Source organism: Bicyclus anynana, chromosome 11 (assembly GCF_947172395.1).
Source record: "Bicyclus anynana chromosome 11, ilBicAnyn1.1, whole genome shotgun sequence".
In the NCBI taxonomy this organism is placed as follows: domain Eukaryota; kingdom Metazoa; phylum Arthropoda; class Insecta; order Lepidoptera; family Nymphalidae; genus Bicyclus; species Bicyclus anynana.
In genome coordinates, this window is record NC_069093.1 from 958,536 (window position 1) to 981,012 (window position 22,477).

The 22,477-nt window shown below is 36.2% G+C and overlaps 1 protein-coding gene across 1 annotated transcript in view; it reads left to right on the forward strand.

Annotated features, from left to right (window-relative positions):
• The first annotated feature begins 817 nt into the window (after positions 1-817).
• The window catches only part of LOC112046562 (myosin heavy chain, non-muscle), a 97,983-nt gene continuing 76,323 nt past the window's right edge, over positions 818-22,477 (forward strand). Inside the window, exon 1 of the mRNA XM_024083247.2 lies at positions 818-1,595. Coding sequence (XP_023939015.2) covers positions 1,251-1,595 — 345 coding nt within the window. The 5' untranslated portion in view covers positions 818-1,250. The remainder of the gene's footprint in view (positions 1,596-22,477) is intronic.

The following is a 22,477-nucleotide window of genomic DNA, read 5'->3' on the forward strand; positions in this document are numbered from 1 at the left end:
CTATCCTTAAGTACGTCATCTACTCACTTCTGGACCTTAACTTCAAGATTTATCGTCTCTCCTTCTAAAGAATCTGATTTTACTAGCTAAAGACTAATTTGAGAGATTGGGATGCTGAAAATATTAAACAACACAATATTAAAACAATAAATATTTATTATATTATATTTATATACGAACAGTATGAATCTATATCTAAACTAATATTGTAAATGGAAAGTAAGCCTTTCTGTCTGTTACCTTTTCACGGCTAAATGGATGAACCGATCAAGATGAATTTTGGTATGACGGTAAATGGAACATAGGCTACTTTTTTTCTCCTTAAAATAAAAAGAGAAGCGGGTGAAATAGGAGTTGAAAGTTTGTATGGAAAGACGTCATTTTTTAGAATTACATGAAAAATATTTTTTTTATCTTTTAGTAAACTAAAAGTTGTTAACGGTTTCGTACGCCATCCAACTTCACAGAAGGCTTTAATTTAAGTCAAATTGGTTCAGTAGTTGCGGCGTTAAAAGAGTAATAATAAATATCCAAACATCCATACAAACTTTCACGTTTTTAATATTAATCAAGGAATAGCCATATCGCATATATATATCGCAGACCATGTAGATTTTTTAGTTGGTATTTTTAATTTTGAACGCGTCTTTCAAAATAGGTACGTTTTCGTTTACAGGTTTTTTAATTGCATTGCGAATAAAGCGGCACATGATTGGTTCTTATTTCTACAGAAATACTTCACCACAACTATCGACCAATCACAGACAAGCATAACGGTCACGGACTCACTGTCACACGCGTCAAATGAAAATTGTGCGACGTTTTCGTTTGACAGAACCAGAAATTGAGGTGTGATTTGAGTTGTGTTTTATCAGCGCTTTTTGCGATAAATATCGCATTTTACTACTGGAATACTTCCTAGAAGTGCGCAAAACAGGATCGTTTAGTGAATAATATAAGTGAAAGAACTTCGCCGTCCGTTTAAACAACGAAAACTCTGTACGTATTTCGGTCAAAACGTGAATTCGGGCGTCGACCGGTCCATCCCTCCTACTCAGCCGCTGTCACTCGTTCGTGGATCGTGGGTCGTCAGTCGCGTTTTATCCTCATTTCGTGTGTATCGTGCAGTCTGCGTGCACGACAACCCCGGTGTTCTCTCGACGTGTGGTGTGTGTCGGTCTTGCGACCGTTTAATGTGGTACTCAGTGCCGGTGGTAGGTTATCGCCAGGGTCGCGCGTGATCTGGCGCGATGGTGGACATGGATAGGAACGACCCGGAGCTCCGGTACCTGTCGGTGGACCGGAACAGCTTCAATGACCCGGCGACGCAGGCGGAGTGGACCCGCAAGCGGCTGGTATGGGTCCCGCACGCCACGCAGGGCTTCGTGGCCGCCGGGATCAAGGGCGAGCATGGCGACGAGGTGGAGGTCGAGATCGCGGAGTCCGGCAAGCGGATGCTGGTCGCCATAGATGACATCCAGAAGATGAACCCGCCCAAGTATGATAAAGTTGAGGACATGGCAGCGTTGACCTGCCTGAACGAAGCCTCCGTGCTGCACAACATCAAGGACAGATATTACTCTGGACTTATCTATGTAAGTATTTCAATCTAAAACTATTTCTTTATTAGAAATTAATAGTTGCTCCCACAAACAATAGACAACAACTTACAATTGCTCTTCTATCTAGATATATTATTAACTTCTACTAATCTAAATTCTATTCAAAACCTCCTTGACTCTATAGAGAGGCATAATAGTGCACACAATTAGTTGACAAACCTGACATCACATTCATGTTGGTATTATTTATGTGTAGGTCTTACAGAAATTTCTGTGGATGCTTCCTTTCAATATTTTGTGTGATTCAAAGGAATAATAAATATTTGATACAGCAAATTCTGCAGGTATCATGAAGGATACCCTACATTTCTTCTCAGACAGCTGCTCCTATACTTTTAAAATACATTGCTTTGTGTTGATACAAATGAGGTTCTCACTTATTATTATGAGGTTTGATATCAACATTATCAACCCATATTCGTCTCACTGCCGAGCTCGAGTCTCCTCTCAGAATAAGAGGGGTTAGGCCAATAGTCCACCACGCTGGCCCAATGCGGATTGGCAGACTTCACACACTTAGAGAATTAAGAAAATTTTCTGGCATGCAGGTATCCTCATGATGTTTTTCCTTCATCGTTTGAGAGACATGATATTTAATTTCTTAAAATGCACACAACTGTAAAATTGGAGGTGCATGCGAACCAGATTTAAACCCACACCCTACACAATCTGAGGCAGAGCTCATATCCACTAAGTTATCACGGCTCTAATGGAGGTTTGATATAGGTACTGGCATTTAATTAATTATTTATTTAGAGTTTAAAAATGCTGAGAAATGTGTTAATAATATGTATCCTGTATGTAATTAAGGAACAAAAAATTATGTTTTTAGATACAAAGAGGCAGACTGGGTGTCTGAAATCTTAAATTTATAATGCTTAGGTAGTACTGGTATACCAGGATTAATAGTGCTCACAACCCAGGAACAACCTATTAATAGGTTCTCATTACTTATTACTAGGTATTTTTAGTTTTTACATTTAGAATCTACAAATTTGTGTATTTAACTAATGTAAGGATCCATAAGTAATCCATTTTAGGATGTCATGGATGGCAAAATGCTGTGTGCCTACTGTCTGAAGGTGCCTTGGGCCCTAGAGATTTTGAGCTTAGAAGTAAGCTAATAAAAAAAATATAGTCCCAGTAAAATGGCCTCGGTTTTTTAGTTATTTCACTATGGTATTTGAAGAGTGGTTATGCAGAGTGAAGTTTTTGGAAAAATGTTAATTGTTTTTGTTAATGAGCCTTTACTCCCGGTAGCTCTTAATCTATAAGTAATTGGGGAAGTAGGATTTTTGGCGGGAATCGAGAAGCGCGCTTTAAAAATTGAAAATTTTAATTTAAAACTTTTTCAGTAATATACGTGTGAAATAAAGTGTACAAATGTAAATTAAATCAGGCAAAATGCCGTCAGACAGTGATGGTGATGCCTACGAAAGGCTAGACAGAAAAAAACGTAAAGTGCATAAGTCTGGTGAGGACGAGAGTTTAAAATATAAACCCTATATAAAGGCAGGTTATAGCAGAGCCTACACGGATAATAGCACTAACGCGGAATTCCCAGTGTTTGTGGAAAGCAGTGAGGCGGAAATTAAATTGGGGAACAAAAACCCATTAGTTGTGTCCAAATACTTTAAACAAGTAAAAGGTATCTATGAGAGCAGGCGCATTAATGCTAACAAAATAATGTTAGTATTCAAACAAGCAACAGCAGCCAATGATTTTCTCAAACATGAATGCCTAACGGTTTACAATCTTCGTGCCTTCATCCCGGCATCTTCTGTGGAGAGGGTGGGGGTTGTCAGGTTTATACCTAAAGAGTCCAGTAACCATGAACTATTTAATAAACTTTCTTCAGAGTGTGAGATTATTGGTGTAAGACGATTCATGAAAAAGGTTGTAGACGATGTTGTTCCTTTGTCAACTATTAGTGTAATTTTTGCAGGAACAACTTTACCACAATATATATATTTAGACAATTGGCGTTATAAGGTCTATACATATATTCCTCCACTAATGCAATGTTTTAAATGTATGAGATTTAATCACTATGGGAAAATATGCAAAAATATACAGGTCTGTTCACGCTGTGCTGGTGAACACCACTACAAAGCATGCACGGCTGATACATTGAAGTGCAGTAATTGTGGTGGAGCTCACTTAGCCATATCCAAAACTTGCCCTATAAAGGCAGCGAGATTAGAAAAAAATAAACAATCTTATGCTAAGGTAATTGAAATTAATAGTGTTAATTTTCCTACTCTCCCGAAGCCTCAACAAATACAGCAAAAATTCCACCAATCTAAACTAGACACACAAGAAAATTTAGATATTTCTTATTCAGATATCATTAATAATAAAAAAATATTATCCGCAATAATTAATACATTAGTTACTATAGGAAACTCAAATGACATAAAAAGCACAAGTAAAATTAAAGAAGCATTTTTGAAACATTTGAATAAAGTTTAATGGCTTCAAAGCTCATTATTGCTCAACATAACATTCAGAGTATTAATAATAAAAAACCCTTAGTAAAAACATTTTTAACACAGGAAAATATTGATATTTTATTATTAAATGAAACTTGGCTTAAAAACTCTAGTAATCTTGTAAAAATCCCAGGCTATAACTTTGTTGGAAAAAATGCAAAGAATGAACATGGTGGTGTAGGTATTTTATTAAGAAATACATTTAAATATAAACTTCTGAAAACAAAATTTTATGAAGATGTTCAATCCATAGCAATTTCTTTAGGAACCAATGTTGGTGACTTATCAATACTTTGTGTTTATTGTCCACCTAAAAATAAAAATAAATGTAAAATCAATAGACTTAAAAGTATCATCAGTGATATGCCAAAGCCCTGTTTAGTAGCAGGAGACTTTAATGCACATCATATTTCTTTTGGTTGCCATAGTACAAATTCAAGGGGTAGAAGCCTATTTGATATTTTTGATGAACAGGATCTGTGCATATTAAATTCTGGTAGGTCTACTACACTTCAGAGACCATATGCAAATAGTTCTGCTATTGACATAACTGGAGTGAGCCCAGTGCTCGCTCCGTTATGTGAATGGACAGTAGGTGTAGACACTTTGGGTAGTTACCACTATCCCACATTCACAAAAATTAACTTAATTCCATCTAAATATTCTGTCAATGATAAAGTAGAGAAATTTTTATATAATAAAGCAGATTGGGATAAATATTTTAAGAAATCCAAGGAGTATTTTGAGTATATGACATTTAATGAACTAGATCCTTTACAGTCATATAACAAATTTTGTGAAATTTTGAACATTTTAAAAAAAGAATGTATTCCGTTTGTTAAATTTGAGGGTCCAAGAACTATTAAAGCTCCCGCTCCTTGGTGGGATGAAAATTGTGCTGTAGCAGTTAAAAATTCCAAAGAGGCTTTACAATTATATAGGCGAGTAGGGTTAATGGTAAATTATATAAATTATAAAAAAATAGATGCACTTAAAAAAATAATCATTAAAAAAGCAAAGAAAGATAGTTGGAATAAACTTTTTTCATCATTTAATAGATACACTCCTATAACTTATATATGGAATTATATGAAAAGATTTAAACGAATAAATAACCAACCGAAACTTAAAAATGATGTATGGATTCCAAATTTCATCTCAAAACTTAAACAGAATAATAATAACACAAACTTAATCAACTCTGTTTTTGAATACAACAATGACAATGAAAATTCCATGTGGCTACTAAATCCATTCACCTATGCAGAATTCAATATAGCACTTCAATCAAGAAAGGAATCTGCACCAGGATTAGACGACATTCCTTATATAATGTTTAAAAAGTTACATAAAGCAGGTCAAATAGCTTTACTTAATATTTTTAACAAGTTATGGCTTTCTCAATGTATTCCAGAGAGTTGGAAGATTCAATGTATAATACCAATTTTGAAACAAGATAAACCTGAAGACGATTGCAATTCTTACAGACCTATATCGCTGACTTCTTGCATAGGAAAATTGTTTGAAGTAATGCTTAAACTAAGATTGGACTACTTTGTAGAAACTAATAATTTATTACCAGGTTTTCAATATGGTTTCCGTAGAGGTAAAAGCGCATCAGAGAGTATAACTTCATTTATATATGATATGAAGAATTGTCAATTGTCTAAATCCACAGCAGTATGTATATTTTTGGATATAGAGGGGGCTTATGATAATGTGGACTTAAACCAGCTCATCAATTGTCTTCATGAAATCGGTATCCCTGGAAAAATGTTAAAATGGCTTTCAAATTTTTTTAATAATAGACACTTTTATGTTAAGTACAATAATATACTCCATGGGATAAACCAAACTAGTAAAGGTCTTATGCAAGGTTCAGCATTGTCACCAATTTTGTATAATTTATACACCTCACAAATTGAAAATTTTTTATTAGGAGATGTTAAAATTTTACAATTTGCGGATGACTTGTTAATGTATAGTGTAAATAGAAATATAGAAATAGCTAAAAATACTATTAATTCTGCACTGTTCCAGTTGCAGTCTTATTATAAAAATTTGTTAAAATTAAATATCAATACTTCCAAAAGTTCATGTGTGATTTTTGGCAGCCCAGTGGGGAATAACATCAAATATAATGGTACAGATATTCCATTTGTAAATCAAAAGAAATTTTTGGGTGTAATTATCGATAATAAATTAAAATTTGACAGACATATTAATTATATTAGCAAAAATGCGTTAAAAGGCATTAATTTATTGAGATGTTTGACTGGAACGTTTTGGGGCTCTGATCCTAAAGTCCTATCTCTATTATATAAAAGCATGGTCAGAAGTCACTTTGATTATAGTTTCCTTGCATATATGCAAGCCAATTCCACATTATTAAAAAAACTTGATGTTATTCAAAACATTGGCTTGCGCATAATAAGTGGGGCTATGCGCTCTACACCTGTTAATTCAATGGAAGTAGAGACTTGTATTTCTCCTTTAATTGTAAGACGCATATATTTAGCTGAAAGATTTTGTTTGAAAGCTCTATCGTCGAGCTCTTCAATAGTGAACAAACTTTTGCTTCCAAATAGTCTACTAACTGTAACTAAATCTACAACTGAATCTTTACAAGCGACTGCAAATTCACTTTTGGCAGGTAAACAACCTACCATATCTATTATTATGACATATATGCATAATATTGCCACTAACATAAATGTTAGTAACGCCTGGCCCATGTACTCTTGCTCCTTTGAGAGCTTGATTATGAAAAATAAAATTCATTTGTTGAATATTACGTCAAACATAGACTTCCGGATGTTTATTGATAAAAATTGTAAATATTATTATAAGTTATATACAGATGGATCTAAAAATCAGCACTTTGTAAGTGCTGCTTTCTATGATCCACAAAAAAAATTTAGTAAAGCGTTTAAGTTAAATTCTCGATGTAGTATTTTTACTGCGGAATCTTTTGCAATTTTAAAAGCAATTTCTTATATAAAAGAGGAAATTTTACATAGTGTAAATAATTGTATTATAGTAACAGATTCCAAAAGTGTTCTTTTAGCTATTAACAATTTCAATTTTAGTTATAAGTCTTCATACATTATTTTTCAAATTAAAAATGTATTACTAGACATAAGAAAAACTGGAATGAACGTAGAATTTGTCTGGGTACCCTCCCACAGAGGTATAGCGGGCAATGAACTGGTTGATTCTGTAGCAAGACAAGGATTGTTTAATGAAGATTGTTCAGACAATATCAAAACTCCATTTACAGACTTTTATCATGAAGTGAAGAAGAGACAGAAGTTGCTTTGGCATGAACTTTGGAAAGAAACTAGTAAAAGTAAAGGATGTTGGTACGCAGACATACAAAATGAAATACCGGTGCAGCCATGGTATAACAAAATGAGTTGGGATTCAAGAAAATTCATATCAATAATAAACCGACTAAGGTTTGGTCACTGTTTAGTGCCAAGCCATTTATTCAAATTAAAAATTTATAAAGATAACAAATGCATGTACTGTAAAAAAGACGACGCAGATATCAATCACATAATTTTCAAGTGCTCAGCTTTTGGTATACAAAGAATAATATTAGCAAGTTCGATAGAGTTAGTAAAGGAAGAAAACGAAATTAAGTGTGATCCCCGCCACATTAAGGAATTGTTGAGGAACCATTTATTTTATAAGCCTGTTTTAGATTTCGTTAGTAACACAATAGAAAAATTGTAAAATACAGTAGTAAATTTATATTTAGACGACGACGACGATAATTTTAAGTGCTTTGTATTATTTTTAAGAAAAATTGTAATATTTAAAGCAGGGCCTATAAGGACTTGTATCCAAGGCCGTTAAATAAATTAAAAAAAAAAAAAAAAAATAAGTAATTGCTATGGATGGTTACAGAAAAATAGTAATTAACAAATATTTCTTATCACTGTAACTAGAAAAAAATGTTTTGTTTATGGTTATCTAAAGCACCCTTATCTAAAATTTCACTTAGTCAACATAATTACCATATAATTATTATTATTTTTAATAATAGTAAGAAGAAGTTAATATATAGTATCAGTTTTAAACTGATATTATACATTAAGTACCTACAGCAGTTATATTAACTACATAATATTATAAAAATAAAAAAGGAAATATACTAAATTTAAAATATATCTAAAGACTCAGGCGTCATAGGATTCGTCCAAATTGATGTTCATTGGTTAAGTGCCCAGAAGGCTGGCAGTATTGTCATATAAATAACATAACTGTAGTGAAGTTTTCATAGATATCTACTGATGGCTGCATTCTTGGTTAAGTTATGATGAATCATTCATTATGACAAACAGGTCACATGCAATGTAAACTTTTTTGGTATGACTATCTATTGTATTGTATTCCATGTTATTATAATCTTCAGTGTGGTCAGAGGATATGTTAAACTGCTCCAACAAGTTAGCCCGCTTCTTGCGCTTAGATTGCATCAGCATTTACCATCAAGTTAGATTGTATTCAAGGGCTAAGTTGTAAAAAATAAAAATATATGGATGGGATACACAATTCTTTTTTTTTTCAACAGAATATTTGCCATATCTTTTTATTAAATATGACCATTGTTCCAATTTCTCCTCCTGGATTTGCCAGAGTGGGGATCGAACCACCACCTTTCCGTGATCAGTCTGAACGCTTTTACCAATGAGCTTCTTCTTCTTCTTTCCTGGTCCTTTTCCTCATTTGGCCATTTGTGGTTGGCCGTTGTACGTAATACCAATACCGTACCAATGAGCTATTGAGACTCTAATTAATAATTCCCCAGTCACTAAAGTGCGCTTAACTTTGAGGTAACCCTTTACTTATGAACCTTAAAGTTATTTTTTTAACAATGTTTTCTAAGGTTTCCTAGAGGAAACTTGTAAAAATTTCCACTTTATACTTACTCTCATACTGAACCTGGATATTTGGAGGCATCACTCTGACTCCAAATAAGGTTTGACCTCCAGATTAGAATAACAATACAACTTGAAACACATTTGTTTATAGTCCTCGGACTCAAATTGGCTGTACAAGACATTAAAAAGCTTCATATGTAAGCTTTTGTGGGTCTGAACTTTTGAAATCTGCTCCAAACTCTATAATTGGCTACCATACTTACTAATGGGAGGGGTATGGGCTGACAGACTTCCATAGAATGATGTATGTCTGGCTATTGTTCTAAAACTAAAATTTAAATAATAGAAAAAATAAAAATAAAAATTAGTAAATAGCAGTTTTATTTTTAGACCTTTTATCAGGCATGTTATTTTAATATTATAGGTAGATGACTAATGTGTAACTAAAATACATGGAATTAAAATTTAATAATGGTATTCTATTTAAGTTGTTGGTCATATTAATCACTTTTTGAAGTATTTCCTTATTAATTTGTAATATTTCTATTAAATTATTAACTACTAGCTTTGCTCAGGAAAATCTAAAAATATATTAAATATAAGTAGTAGTAGGTAGTATTCTAAAGTCATAGTAGTTCTTCACATCAACTGTTTTTATTGCCGGGAAATTCATCAGCATCTGTATCCATTACACTGAGTATACAGCTGTTTCTGTCTTTCCTTGTTCTTCTACCTTCAGTAATAACTCTGGCAGCTCTGCTTGCTAGTTTCTGCACTCGCCTAAACCTCCCAGAAGGTGCTGTCTTATAAAGCAATCAGAACCATTATCTTAATCTGGAGTGCAAGTTACAATAACAATTAACATATGAATTAGAACCTTGCACTTAACTCTATATTGTCACTTACAAGCAATTGATAGTTCTATTTGTGAAATATATTTTTTCATGATCAATGAATTTAATAGTTCTTTTGACAATATGGTTAGTTTGTACACCATTGAAGTGGGTGTGAATGGGTTTCCAGTAAACTCTCTCTAAATTGCTAAAATGCCTAACTGGTATACAAAGCTGCTCTAGTAGGATCTTACCAAGTTTGGCTGGGAGAACAACACAAACAGAGAAGGGGAGTGTTAGTTGAATGTCAAGGATAACCTTACACAGTCGGTCACAAGACTCAAGCTCTCAGATTTGAGAATGAGTCCATCCATTTTATGATGGCCTCTTGGCACAGTGGTATGCATAATAGATTTACAAGATGAAGGTCCTTGGTTGAGCCCTGGCTGGGCAGATTGAGGATTTCGTAATTGGACCAGGTCTGACTAGTAGGAGCCTTTGGCCGTGGCTAGTTACCACCCTACCGGCAAAGATGTACCGCTAAGAGATTTAACATTCCAGTATGATGTAGCGTAGAAACCGAAAGGGGTGTGGATTTTTAACCTCCTCTTAACAAGGTAGCTCGCTTCCATCTAAAATTGCATCATCACTTACCACCAGGTGTGAGGGCTAATCTCTAAAGAATAAAAAATAAAAAAAATCTATGAAGTTATGTTATGTAATGTTAAAATATCGAAAAATTTTGTATAAATATGCCATGGCAGCCCATACTAAGTGTAATTATTAACTATAGTTAAAAATTCAAGTAGTTATTGCTACCTATTTTCAAGTTTCAAGATCATACCCACTTAAACATAGCTCTTTCTTTTGTGTACACAATACAAAGACTAATATAACATGTCCACAGTATTATCAACTGTTGAGTCACACATACCTTTGCATGTTGTCAGTTAGATAATTTTGTTATGTTTTCCCTATATAGCTATTTAGGCTTATCTTTCATGCCATATTTTTAAGTGTTGAGTAATTCCAAACAATTATTCTGATGAGAATTGCCTGTAAAGTGTAATCTATTGAGATTTCCCTACTTACAGTTGAATTTGATTATGAACATATTACCTTGCTAGCTGTGCCTCGCGGTTTCACTCGCGTTTCATATTTGGTGTATACATAGTAGCCTATTGGCTCATTACATTTTTATTTTCATCATAGTCCTAACAGATCTCCCTCTTTATAGAAGGAGAAATAAGGTTCTTAGTAGGTCCATTGCATTGCCCCATTAAATTGTTTAACTACCACTATTTGATGTTATTGATAACTAGCAGACGCCACGCGATTACACCCGCGTATTTCCCGTTCCTGTAAGAAAACGGGGATATAATATAGCTTATGACACTCACAAATAACGTGACTTTCTAGTGGTAAAAGAATTTTCAAATGTGGTTAAGTCCAGAGATTTGCCTCTAAAACACCACAAACTTTACCTCTTTACAATATTAGTATAGATGAATGGGAGTAATGGTTTTCTGAGGCACGGTGGTCTAAGGTATTGTCACAAACTTACCTTGGATTCTTAACTATTTTCATAGATGTTGTAGGGGCATTCCCAGGCTGAGTGTCGAATTTTCAAACGTATAGAGCTTAAATTCGACACTCAGCGATTGAACGATCCCCTGGGGGCGCCCCCACAACGTCTATGAATTCCATTGTTAGTATTCCACATCCGGAAAAGGACTCGAATCCAGGTTCGTGATCTGAAGCCATATAGACACTGGACCATCAAGGCAGTTTTATTATTTATTCATTACCCATAATTATCTTCTGTCAAGTAATGTTTGCTTCTATTCTTTTCGCTTTATCAGAGAGTAACAAATCTTGATTAAATTCTAGACAATCGTTCTCACTCGGTCGTCGATCGCAAATGAATGGTCGGCCACTTTTGTCATTCAAATTAACGGATTTCACGCTCCATTGCTCTGCGCTGATTAATGGCACACCGCTCCATGGGACGGCGCCGGACAAATGTGACCCATTACAATTCATTAGCCAGTGGATGCTTGTTTTACTCGTAGGTCGTGTGTGTACCAATATTGGCACAAAAATATGGTATATAGAAGACCCTCATAGTTACCCCATCCACGTAGTTTCTAGTAGATAGATATGTAACCTTTGTTACTCGCTAATAATGTTTCTTTCTATTGGTGAAATATTTTAAATCTCTTCAATAGTTTCGGAGCCTATTCATAACAAACAAACAAGAAACCAATTCTTTTCTTATTAGATTAGTTTGACATATTCCTCTTTACATATTTATACTACTGCCATACTCAAAGAGTACTGTTTACCAACAAACAAATTAAAATTGAGGGTATAAATCATAATTATTTCACACTTAATAATAATTAACTTGTTCTTTTATTAATGAAAATAAATTATAATAATGAGCTTAAAACAATTACTTAAATACAGAAAACTGTCATCATCATCCCTATTCCCTGTGTGGTTAGATGGTAGTTTTTATTAGTGCTCTGAAACTAATGGGCCGATTTCAAAAACCTTTCACCTATAGAAAGCTACATTGTCAGCGAGTAACACAGACTGTATTGTATTCCCGCATTCTCGCAGGAACAGGAACTTTGCGATGCGTCTGCTTAAGTATACTAGTTAAGTATGTATAGTAGACATATTATACATACTTAACTAAACTTCAGCTCCACTGATATAACTTGGCAGGTTCGTTGATGACATTCCCATGATATGCGGGCGACGGGGGAAAAAATGCGGGTGTGAAGTCGTGCGCGCGGGGCATCGCTACCCTCTCGCGGGCCGCGCGGACCATCGGGAGTGTTACGAACGAACTTACCAAGCTATAACAAGAATATATAAAGAAACAGTATAGAAACAGTATAGCAAAAAACATCAATTCTGACCCGTGGACTTCCCCAGTGTCCTTTGTGTAACGCGTTCTGACTACAGTCATCACAGGTTCAACGAACACACGACATTGTTATGATTTAGTATAGTCGAACGTTTATTTATTGACTCGAGGCATTAGGTAGTCGATGAAAATTGCACTCGAGTTCAGTACGTCCGAATCCGATGATGTCACGCTTCGTTGCATACCAAATTAGCGCTGCAGGTTTTGAAGGAGCGGCCTTTTTGTATATATTTTTTTTAATTTCACGAACTACAACCGTGAAATATGACTCAGTGTGAATAAATTAAATTTATTCGCTAATTTTGAGTTTTGAAAGAAAATATTTTTTTTTATCCCACTTCTGAACTTCAATGATTCATCACGAATTACAAAAAAACAGGGTTGTATATACAACTAGTGGACTATATTGTTATAGCTATCTATTCCGGGAAGTCCGGTAGGCTTTGAATGTAGTGGTAAGATGACAGACAGTGCGTTTGTGTGTATAAATTTAAGGTGAACCGCCGAATACAACTCGGCTAGGCATCTGGGAAACTTTGCAATAAGAATATTATCATTAAAAATATTGGAAAGTTCTCAATATATTCTCGTCCAAAATTCCTGAGTGCCTGTAGACGATAGTCTTCGAACAGTGCCTGTTGTCAGTTCTGACCTATGGTTAAGAGACTTGGTCGCTAACTGTGGACCTCATAAGAAGGCTCAGAGTCACACAGGGGGCGATGGAACGAGCTTTGCTCGGAGTTTCTCTGCTTGATCGAATTAGAAATTAGATAATCCGCAGAAGAACCAAAATCACCGACATAGCTCAACTAGTCGCGAAGCTGAAGTGCCAATGGGCGGGGCAAGTCCTAAGTTTTGTGTCTGAATTTCCAAGGTGCTGGAATGGCGACCCGGCACTGAAAAGCGCGGTGTCGGTCGACCCCTCATCAGATGGACTGCCGACAATAAGGGAGTAGAGATTTAACGAGCGAGCAGGTATTTGCTCGCAAGCGGCTCAGGATAGTGATGTTCTGCAGTGAACGTCTATCGGATGATATGATGATGATGATCAGGTAGGTCAGGGATGAGCCACAGTTGCCGCAGACGAAACTGATGGCATAATTCAGTTATACATAACATTGTTACACTATTTATTACATATTATAACGTGATTTACGAGTCGGAGTCGCCGTGTCGGGCGGCCGCGTAATTTTAACCTCCACAAACGACGTTGCGTAAACACTCGGCTCATTCAACTTTTCAGGGACAAATCTAATTTACGCGGTCATCATTGTGTTGCTAATTTCAGGGACAAATCTAGTTCGCGTGGGTATCGTAATATAGTTGCTAATGTCAGGGTTTGATCTGGTTTACGTGGCTCAATTTGTTTTGTTGCTAATTTCAGTTAGAAAGCTGATTTAACTTTCTATATGCATCATCGAGTTACTTATAGGGGTAAATGTTATTTACGGTCGAATTGAGAAACCTCCTCCTTTTTTTGAAGTCGGTTAAAAATAATTATTGATATTTTGCTATCTTTGACTAAAAAACGACAAATCCAAACGCAACCGACAAATATCGAAAGCGATTAAACATTATAGTCAAATTACAATTAAACATTATAGTCAAATCTCATAAAGGATGCTCCGGTTTTGTGGTGTAATGTATTTATTGTTCATAATGAACTTCCGCAAAGTAAAACCTGCTTCTGTTCTGTAGAATTTGAGTTTCTTAGTTTTATACAAGTAATTTCGCGTATGTGACAAGTAAGGACTAAACAAAGTATACGTCGAGGTACCAGGGCGGCAGAGCGCCTGTGGAGGTTAAACGCGGCGCATATATTCGCGTGGGCAGCCCCCCGCGCCCCGCACCCCGCGCCCGCGCCGCCGGGTCGACGACCGGCGCGGCCGATTCGGCCGACGGAACGCCTCACCTTGACATTCATCTCAAGAGTCGAGTACGTTTTGACCAAACGCTTCAAATTAAATTCTAAGAGCTCCCGCAGATAGGCAATTGTTTGTTGGCCAACGAAATCGTTGAGTATTCTTCTTCTTACTCGTGCATTCTTGGTAACAGATGTGGGTGCTACGATGCGTAGTGCCACTTTTGGCTGGTGGTCGGCTTTTGTGTTTTGGGTTTCCGCCGTTGAGTACACAAGATAACTACGTGTTGACATATACTAGCCCGTATATTTTCTCCAACTAAATCGTACAACTATAAACTAATTAGGCAGACGCCGATCGTATCAGAATCATATTTGATTTAATTGCACAATTAAAAGGTTGTTCTGACCAAATTGTAAAAGACTCCAATTTAGTCGTTCGATAGTCGGTCTTAGTTACAATTGAAAGTCTGTGGGAGCTCTTAGAGCTCATGACCATACACAGAGTTCAGAGTTCAGACTCGAGTTTACTATTCTCGTACTCGCGATCTTTAAAGCACTTAACTTGGCCATAACACGGGACAATGCCAAGTGTTATTTCAACCTGATTATATGGTTATTATCTTATTCAATGCCAGTCACTTTATCGAACTCATAAATCTTATATGCGATTGTAAGTTTATTGGTTTGTTACATACTTATAGCTCAATTGATAAACCGATGGCTTTAGAGATCGATTAGGTTATGGAGAAGTTCGTAGGATTAAAAAAACTCAGAAATCAAAGGCGTTCATTGCTAATTCATAAATGCAAAGCTTACTTAAGTTTAACCACATAGAGAAATAGAACTACCATAAATTTAGGTAATTAACCTTCAAGTCCAATGGATCTAAACAAACTCTTAGTCGTATTATAATAGACATCATTAACTTAGATATCAGATAAAATCCTTTGTAACGTTACGTTTGTCTGTTTGTATATTACTACCACCGTTCTGAAGGTTTACTAAAAAAGCCGACAAGAATTGGCTCCTGAAAAATCGCGTGTTAATAGTTTTTAATTTTTGATATAGGTTGAAATGTAAGTCCTAAAACTCATTTTCAACAGGACTCCATATTCTACAAAAACAAAAGATAAGTGTGACGCCCGCGACGTGAGAATAATAATGATTCCATTTCCAAACCCCTATGGTGAACGCACGTTCATGGTTGTAAACTTGCAACATTGTATTGAAAATGAGTCACAGTTCACAATAAATACGCTATCATGATAGTGTTGAGGAAAATGATGCTACATTTTGGCGTTCAATTACCTACGTAACTTCTAGTTTTAGTAGACTTTGATAAAGCTCGCCTACAGTCATGTTTGTATCCGCTGTTCAGCAACATCGCTGTTCTAGCGAGAAATGTATGAAACATCAGGCTTAACTTTTATGTCTGAGATCTGGGGTGTGATTCCGCTATTTAATACTCGTCGATGTAACATTCGCCTCTAACAAGTTTTATTAGAACTTCAACGTTATTTCTATGGGATGCCAAAACTAAAATGTCACTAAGAACGTAGTTTCCATGGATATGAGCGATGCCACATCGCTGTTACTTTACAGAATGCAGGGGCTGAAATTAATGGACTCGTATAAGATCTTTTAGTCAGATGTACTTCTTAAATGCCCTGTGAAGCAAGGCTCTGATAATAAGCGTTAGTTTCTCATTTGTCATCTGCTGTAAAAAAGCAGAGTCTTAAGCCTCAAAGCCGGCACTCACCTGAGTGATCCTATAGAAGTTAGGTTCCTGTAAAATAATCGATGATTTTGTAGGGACTTACCCTATCTATAGTATAAAATTATCATTGTCTTTACCACCACTCTTATATCCGTGGTTAAAAACCGTAGTGCCAGTAATTGCAAACGCATCCATTGCACTTGAGGATATTGCGTTAGCAGATAGAAATAAACAATCGAGATCTATGTAAATGTTATCTCCTCCATCAGAAATGCCAGGGTTATCGGCGTGACCATCGCTTATCGGCTAGCGGTGACGTCACAACCGGCTGCATACAGAGCCGCTAGCCGGCGCGAACGTTGGCCGGTTCTATTTCTGACGCCCAACGGATCGCACTCCCATTGTGATACGCTGATTAGTTTATAAATAGGGGGTATACATTGCAAAATTTTATTAATCGCCCTTATTCTATTGCATTTTGTAAACTTATCAATAACTTATCACCATGATCTAGGCCTTAGATAAAATTTTCCGCCACAAAAGACTTGCTTCCTATATTTTCTTTACCTTACCTTATCAGCCGATAGACGTCCACTGCTGGACATAGGCCTCTTGCATGGACAACGGTCTCTTAGCCGCCAGCATCTAGCGACTCCCTGCAACCCGCTTGATATCCTCGGTTCACTTAGTGGGGGGGGTCGACCAACACTGCGCTTTCCGGTACAGGGTCGCCATTCCAGCACCTTGGGACCCCAATGTCCATCGGCTCTGCTAACTATGTGGCCTGCCCATTGCCACTTCAGCATCGCAACTCGCTGGACTTTGGTTCGTTTTCGGATCTCCTTATTTTCTTTATTAAAAGAATAATTACTTCTTTGTGTTATTTCCTGCCTGTCTGGTTGTTTCATTGGTTAGCTTATCTTTTCATCTGGGTATTCTTTCCTCCTTGGAATAGTTAAATTATCAAAATCCCGTCCTAGGAATGGGCACGGCAAAAGTCCAATCCAGATGGGAAATGAACTTTTTATCTTAGCTTACCATATGGAGCTTTTGAGAATTTTATGAGAGTAGGATTTGAGTTTCGGTCCGACCATGTCGTTCTAATGCTTGTCCGCGGGTGATAGTTTATATTCAGAAAACTAAAGCCTTTGACCTCAAATTTCATAGGTCGACCCAGGAATGCAACTGAGAACTTAATTCTCCCTTGCCGAATACGGTACATCCTTTATGCTAGCCACTCACCATCCAATAAGTTCACGTGCCTGATCGCTAACAGCATTACAAATGGAGGTACGACTAAAATAAAATGTTTAGGTAGTAATACGAAATCAGAAAATCAAGGAACCTGGGGCATTAAAACCCTCAAAATCATAAGGTGCCTTGACAGACTAAAAATACGTCAATCAGTCTTAATTAAGTCCTTATGGAAATGTACAACGGATATGCTGAAACCCTTATTCTGTAAAGTTAGCTGAACGCACGAGTTTCACTTGAAAAGCATTCAGTTCTTAAAGCTTTATTCCAAGGTTATAAAGTCTATATTTCCATGAACATCTCTCATCCAATTCCTATAAGCACGTTGAGCCTCAGCCCACACGACACATTGTGGTAATATTTTTACAGTATTATGACCTTAATGCCGTTGGGATTAAGTATGCAAATTGCAAACATTTTTTGTTGTCAGCTTCGGAGCGAATATCTCGATAAGTGAAAGAGTTGTAGGGTTGATAGATTCCTCTCGTTCAACAACGAAAGCCGAAAAACATTTTTGATTTTCAAATATTTTCAGAGTTATCCTTTAGTAAGGTGCACTGAAGGTTGCTGAAAATTTAGAAACAAATGTATTAGTTCGAAAAACGAATTTGGAAAATGGTTATTTTTATGAAGTGATACCCCAGTGGATATGAACTCTGCCTTTGATTTGGAGGGCGAAGGTTCGAATCCGATCTGAGGTATGGACCTCCAACTTTTCAGTTAGGTGCAATTTAAGGAATTATATATCACGTGTCTCGATCGGTGAAGGAAAAACTACGTGTGGAAACTAATGACATTTTATAATTAACATCATTGGTGGAATCCTGTATACCTGAGAATTTTCTTGTCTTGTAAAGTCTTGTAAACTCTGCTAATCCTTATTGGGTAGTATGGTGGACTATTAACCCAACCCCTCTGGTTCTGAGAGATAATGATGATGACTCTGTTTATAGACCGTGGATTTCCACTTATCTGGTGAGCCTTTTAGTAACTACAAAAATAAGTGGCAACAAAATCCTACCTTGTTAATAATAATCTTGTCTAAATTCTATAAAAGGTTCCTTCCTTCGCGAAAGAGGTAGTCAAAACTGGAAAGGTTGTCAGCCCTTGGCACCCTCTGCAGTCTAGTCAGTACCCCCGCCTACCCTCGCGGGGGTAGACAGGGCGCAGACGGGGTCAAATGAAAGTTTCAGACGCGAATAGATTGTTTGTATTAACGGATACGTATGACGCATGGGTCCGTTGAGGAGCGAGGGGAAATGGAGGTATCCTCTTTAACTTCACTTGAGAAATTGTTTTCAAGTCGCTCCCCTTTCCCTATTTGCTTGGTTTACAGTTTTTACTGTACTAGTGGGGTATTGCGTGCTAGTACTTCAGAGGGCGTTGGTATTTGTAGCCAATGTTTCATTCAGTTGGTATTGATAAGAGATTTTTTATCTTATCACTTAGATTCTAAAGAATCCTACTTCGCAAGATGACTTTTCAACTTTTCTGATTGTTTTGAAAACTGTTGACTTAACTTGTGTGCTGCTTAAGTGCAAATACACTGTCTATCCTAAGGACTTATTACGAATCTGTACTGAAGAAGAAATTTTCCATTATGTACAATTTCTCCGTAGAGTGCCTACCTTATTTAAAAACTATGTGCACAATCGATTGAATGTTCGACTGAACAAGTCAGTACTACTAGTGCTCTTTCTGATACAGCATCCAAAGTATCATAATGATTAATTTATTTATTTTAACATAGTACCGCTATTCTGTACCGATGTGTTTATAAATTGACAGTGTGAAACTCGAATTTATCTCTATATATGTCTCTTTCTAACATGATACCAGACTAGCCAAAGAGAGATATAGAGATTTGAAAACACCGTCGACAAAAACATCGATACGCAAAGCGTTACAGATCTGGTTCAATTTCCGATGAAGCAAAATAGTTTTCCCGGAGTTAAGTAGCCAGCAAAGAAAACAATTTATCTAGCCACCCCTCTGGCAGTCGATCTCCGCAGCATCCCGTACTTTTATCCGCAGTGCGGTGATCTGCCTGTGCGGTGCAGGTGAGCCAATGCGTCAAGCTCGCCTTTGAATATTACATGCATAGGAAAACTTGCGGCTAGACGTAGTGTATGGAAACCAGGTCACACTACTACATGCAATCAATTAATACAATATACTAGCTGTTTTATAGCGCGCGGTATCACCCGCGTGGTTCCCGTTCCCGTGGATATACAGGTATAACATATAGCCTATAGCCTTCCTCGAAAAATGGGCTATCTAACACTGAAAGAATTTTTCAAATCGGATCAAAAACAAATAGAGAAGACTCTAAGAAAAAAAAGGTACATGGTAGTAAATAAATATTTCAGGCACTCCTAAATGGTCCGCGTATGTATATAATATAGGTATGTGATGTTAACGGCTTTTTTAAATACAATTTATTTTGAGAGGATTCGTCATGCAATCGACGATGGCGGATGTCCTACGCAACACTATTTGTTTGGTATAGTCCAGATCTGAATTATTTTCAGATGGCTGATGTAATGTGTGCCATGTTTTAGATTTGACGGAGATGTTTCACCGACATGTGACTCTTCAAGTGGTAGAAATCACGTTACATACTAATGTATGTAAATAAATAATTAAAAAGCAAGTTAGTAAGTATGTAAATTAATAAATACACATAAACTTTTTTATGTTTTCTTGAATTATCTTAAGTAAAGTTAGTAACTAATATTGGTTAGTATCTTTTAATAATATTTTTTTTTTAAATAAAAGAATAGAATAGAATAGAATATCTTTAAAAAGGTAAAAGGTAATAAGGGTAAATAAAGGCTTCTTCAACAACTCCCTGACTTTGCCAGAATTCATCCATACGCTTCCTGCTAGCGAGTAATGTCACCAGCTCACCGTCTTATTGTCTCGTCTTCCAACATTTCTTCTCCCTGCTACTTACTAATATACCTTACTTAATGTTATTTATTTTATAAAGCCTACTCGTACATCAATTTTCAGGGGGCCGGCCGGCCGGCCATGGTTATCGGACATACCGAAGTCTTGGAATGAAAACAGCCTACCACCCTGTTTTGCATCGTTCATAGTTTTGTCTGACTGGCCATGAATATCACATCACTAAGTTTGAGCACTATGGTCATGAATAAATATTTTGTTTTGTGTTGTTTGTTGTTTATCAGTATGAAAATTAATTATGTACTTTACATTCTCAAGTCATCCCAAATATGAAACATTTTACACGAAACTTCAGTACATGTTCAAGTTGCATGACAGTGTAATTTGTAACTGTCAGGAAACGAGAGTACTAATAATATTTGTGGTCATTAATCCCCCATCACGTTCAATCTTGAGTGTCCGAATTGTAAATGAATGAATCGCTTGTAGTACGTCGCTGGGTTACATGGCGCATGGTTATATTGGTGCTATTTCCATCTGCAGTTTAAACGTTTCCATTATCTCGTTTAACTGACGCCCGTGTTTTATAAACGTCGTCTATCTGAACTCCAAAAATTTAGAATAGCGGAAACACTATTTTTCTGTTAGTTAAAATTGTATTACGTTTCCGTCAACGAAGTCACGGGTGTACGATAGTATTTTCTAATATCGGATCGTATAATGAAGAAACCCCCAGCAACTAACTAACTTCGTATCTTTTTCGTTCACAATTAACGTAAAAAACTTGCGGATTTCATCCAGACTGGATCTTATTAAATCCGTTTTTCATTCCTTTCACGACTGGAGATCTCATCCCGATTTAACAAAACCGCTTTTTCTATCTCTGCAGTTATTCCGCTCTGCATTGTCCTTTATTCTTTAAAAGTAACTGAAAAGTAATTAGGCCACAGAAGTAAATTGTCTTCCGTTGCTAGAATGCCACAATGCAACATGAAGTATAGAAATTTAGACTTAATAATAATTTATGTAAGTATTATGAGGCTTATATTTGGAATAAGGAGGTTCTAGACCTTTGTTTCCCTGCTACAATTACCTAGCAAAACCTTAATTGTAATGTTTATCGGAAAATCGTTATGACTTCCCCATTGAACCTGGAGTCAATAACTTCTAAAGATGCTTCGGTTTCAGAAAGAAACGTACGTCGAAAAATTTCTATCGGACGTTGTCGATTGGAGTCGGTCGTCAGTTTTTCCGTGGATAATATAATAAATCAATTAATAACTGTACTAAACAAGTAGAAAAAGTATCTCCAACTACACCAGTATTATGGGACATCGCAAAAATTCTCCGTTCCACGACTATTTTCATTTACTTTCATCAAAATCAGCACAATAGTCAATAACTCATCCGGAGTCGCCATTTCACCAAGTTACCAAGAGGAGCTATTCATTCTGAAACTTCATTCGTAACTTTGTGGAGTGCTTTTGAATTATTTATTTGACATTTCGTTGAAAGTAGCTGTATTAGCTCTGGGTTTCCGAGTTACGAGTTACAGTTGTTATGTTGTCCCGTTTCTTGTCCTTTGACTTGTTGGAAGTCCTATTATATTAACTTTCTATTAGTCAGTAGCATTGTCAAGACTTGGTAGTTTATCTTCTTAGTAATTCTGTTGTTAATAATGGTACAAATTGCTTTAAGAATTTCCACTTTTCAGAGACAGTTGCTTTTGTAATTGAATTTGTAAATTATTCTTGAAATAAAGTACTTTAACGACCACAATTATTTATGGTGTGGTAGTCAACAGAGAGGTCCTGGGTAGGATTCTCAGCTTGAGTTAATTTAGAGTCTGGTGATGGGCATCGATCGTGGCCAGTTGCCACCCTTTCTTTCAACATTTTAGCTCTTACATTATTGTTGTTAAAAAGAAACGTATAAAAACTAGCCTTTTCCCATTAAAT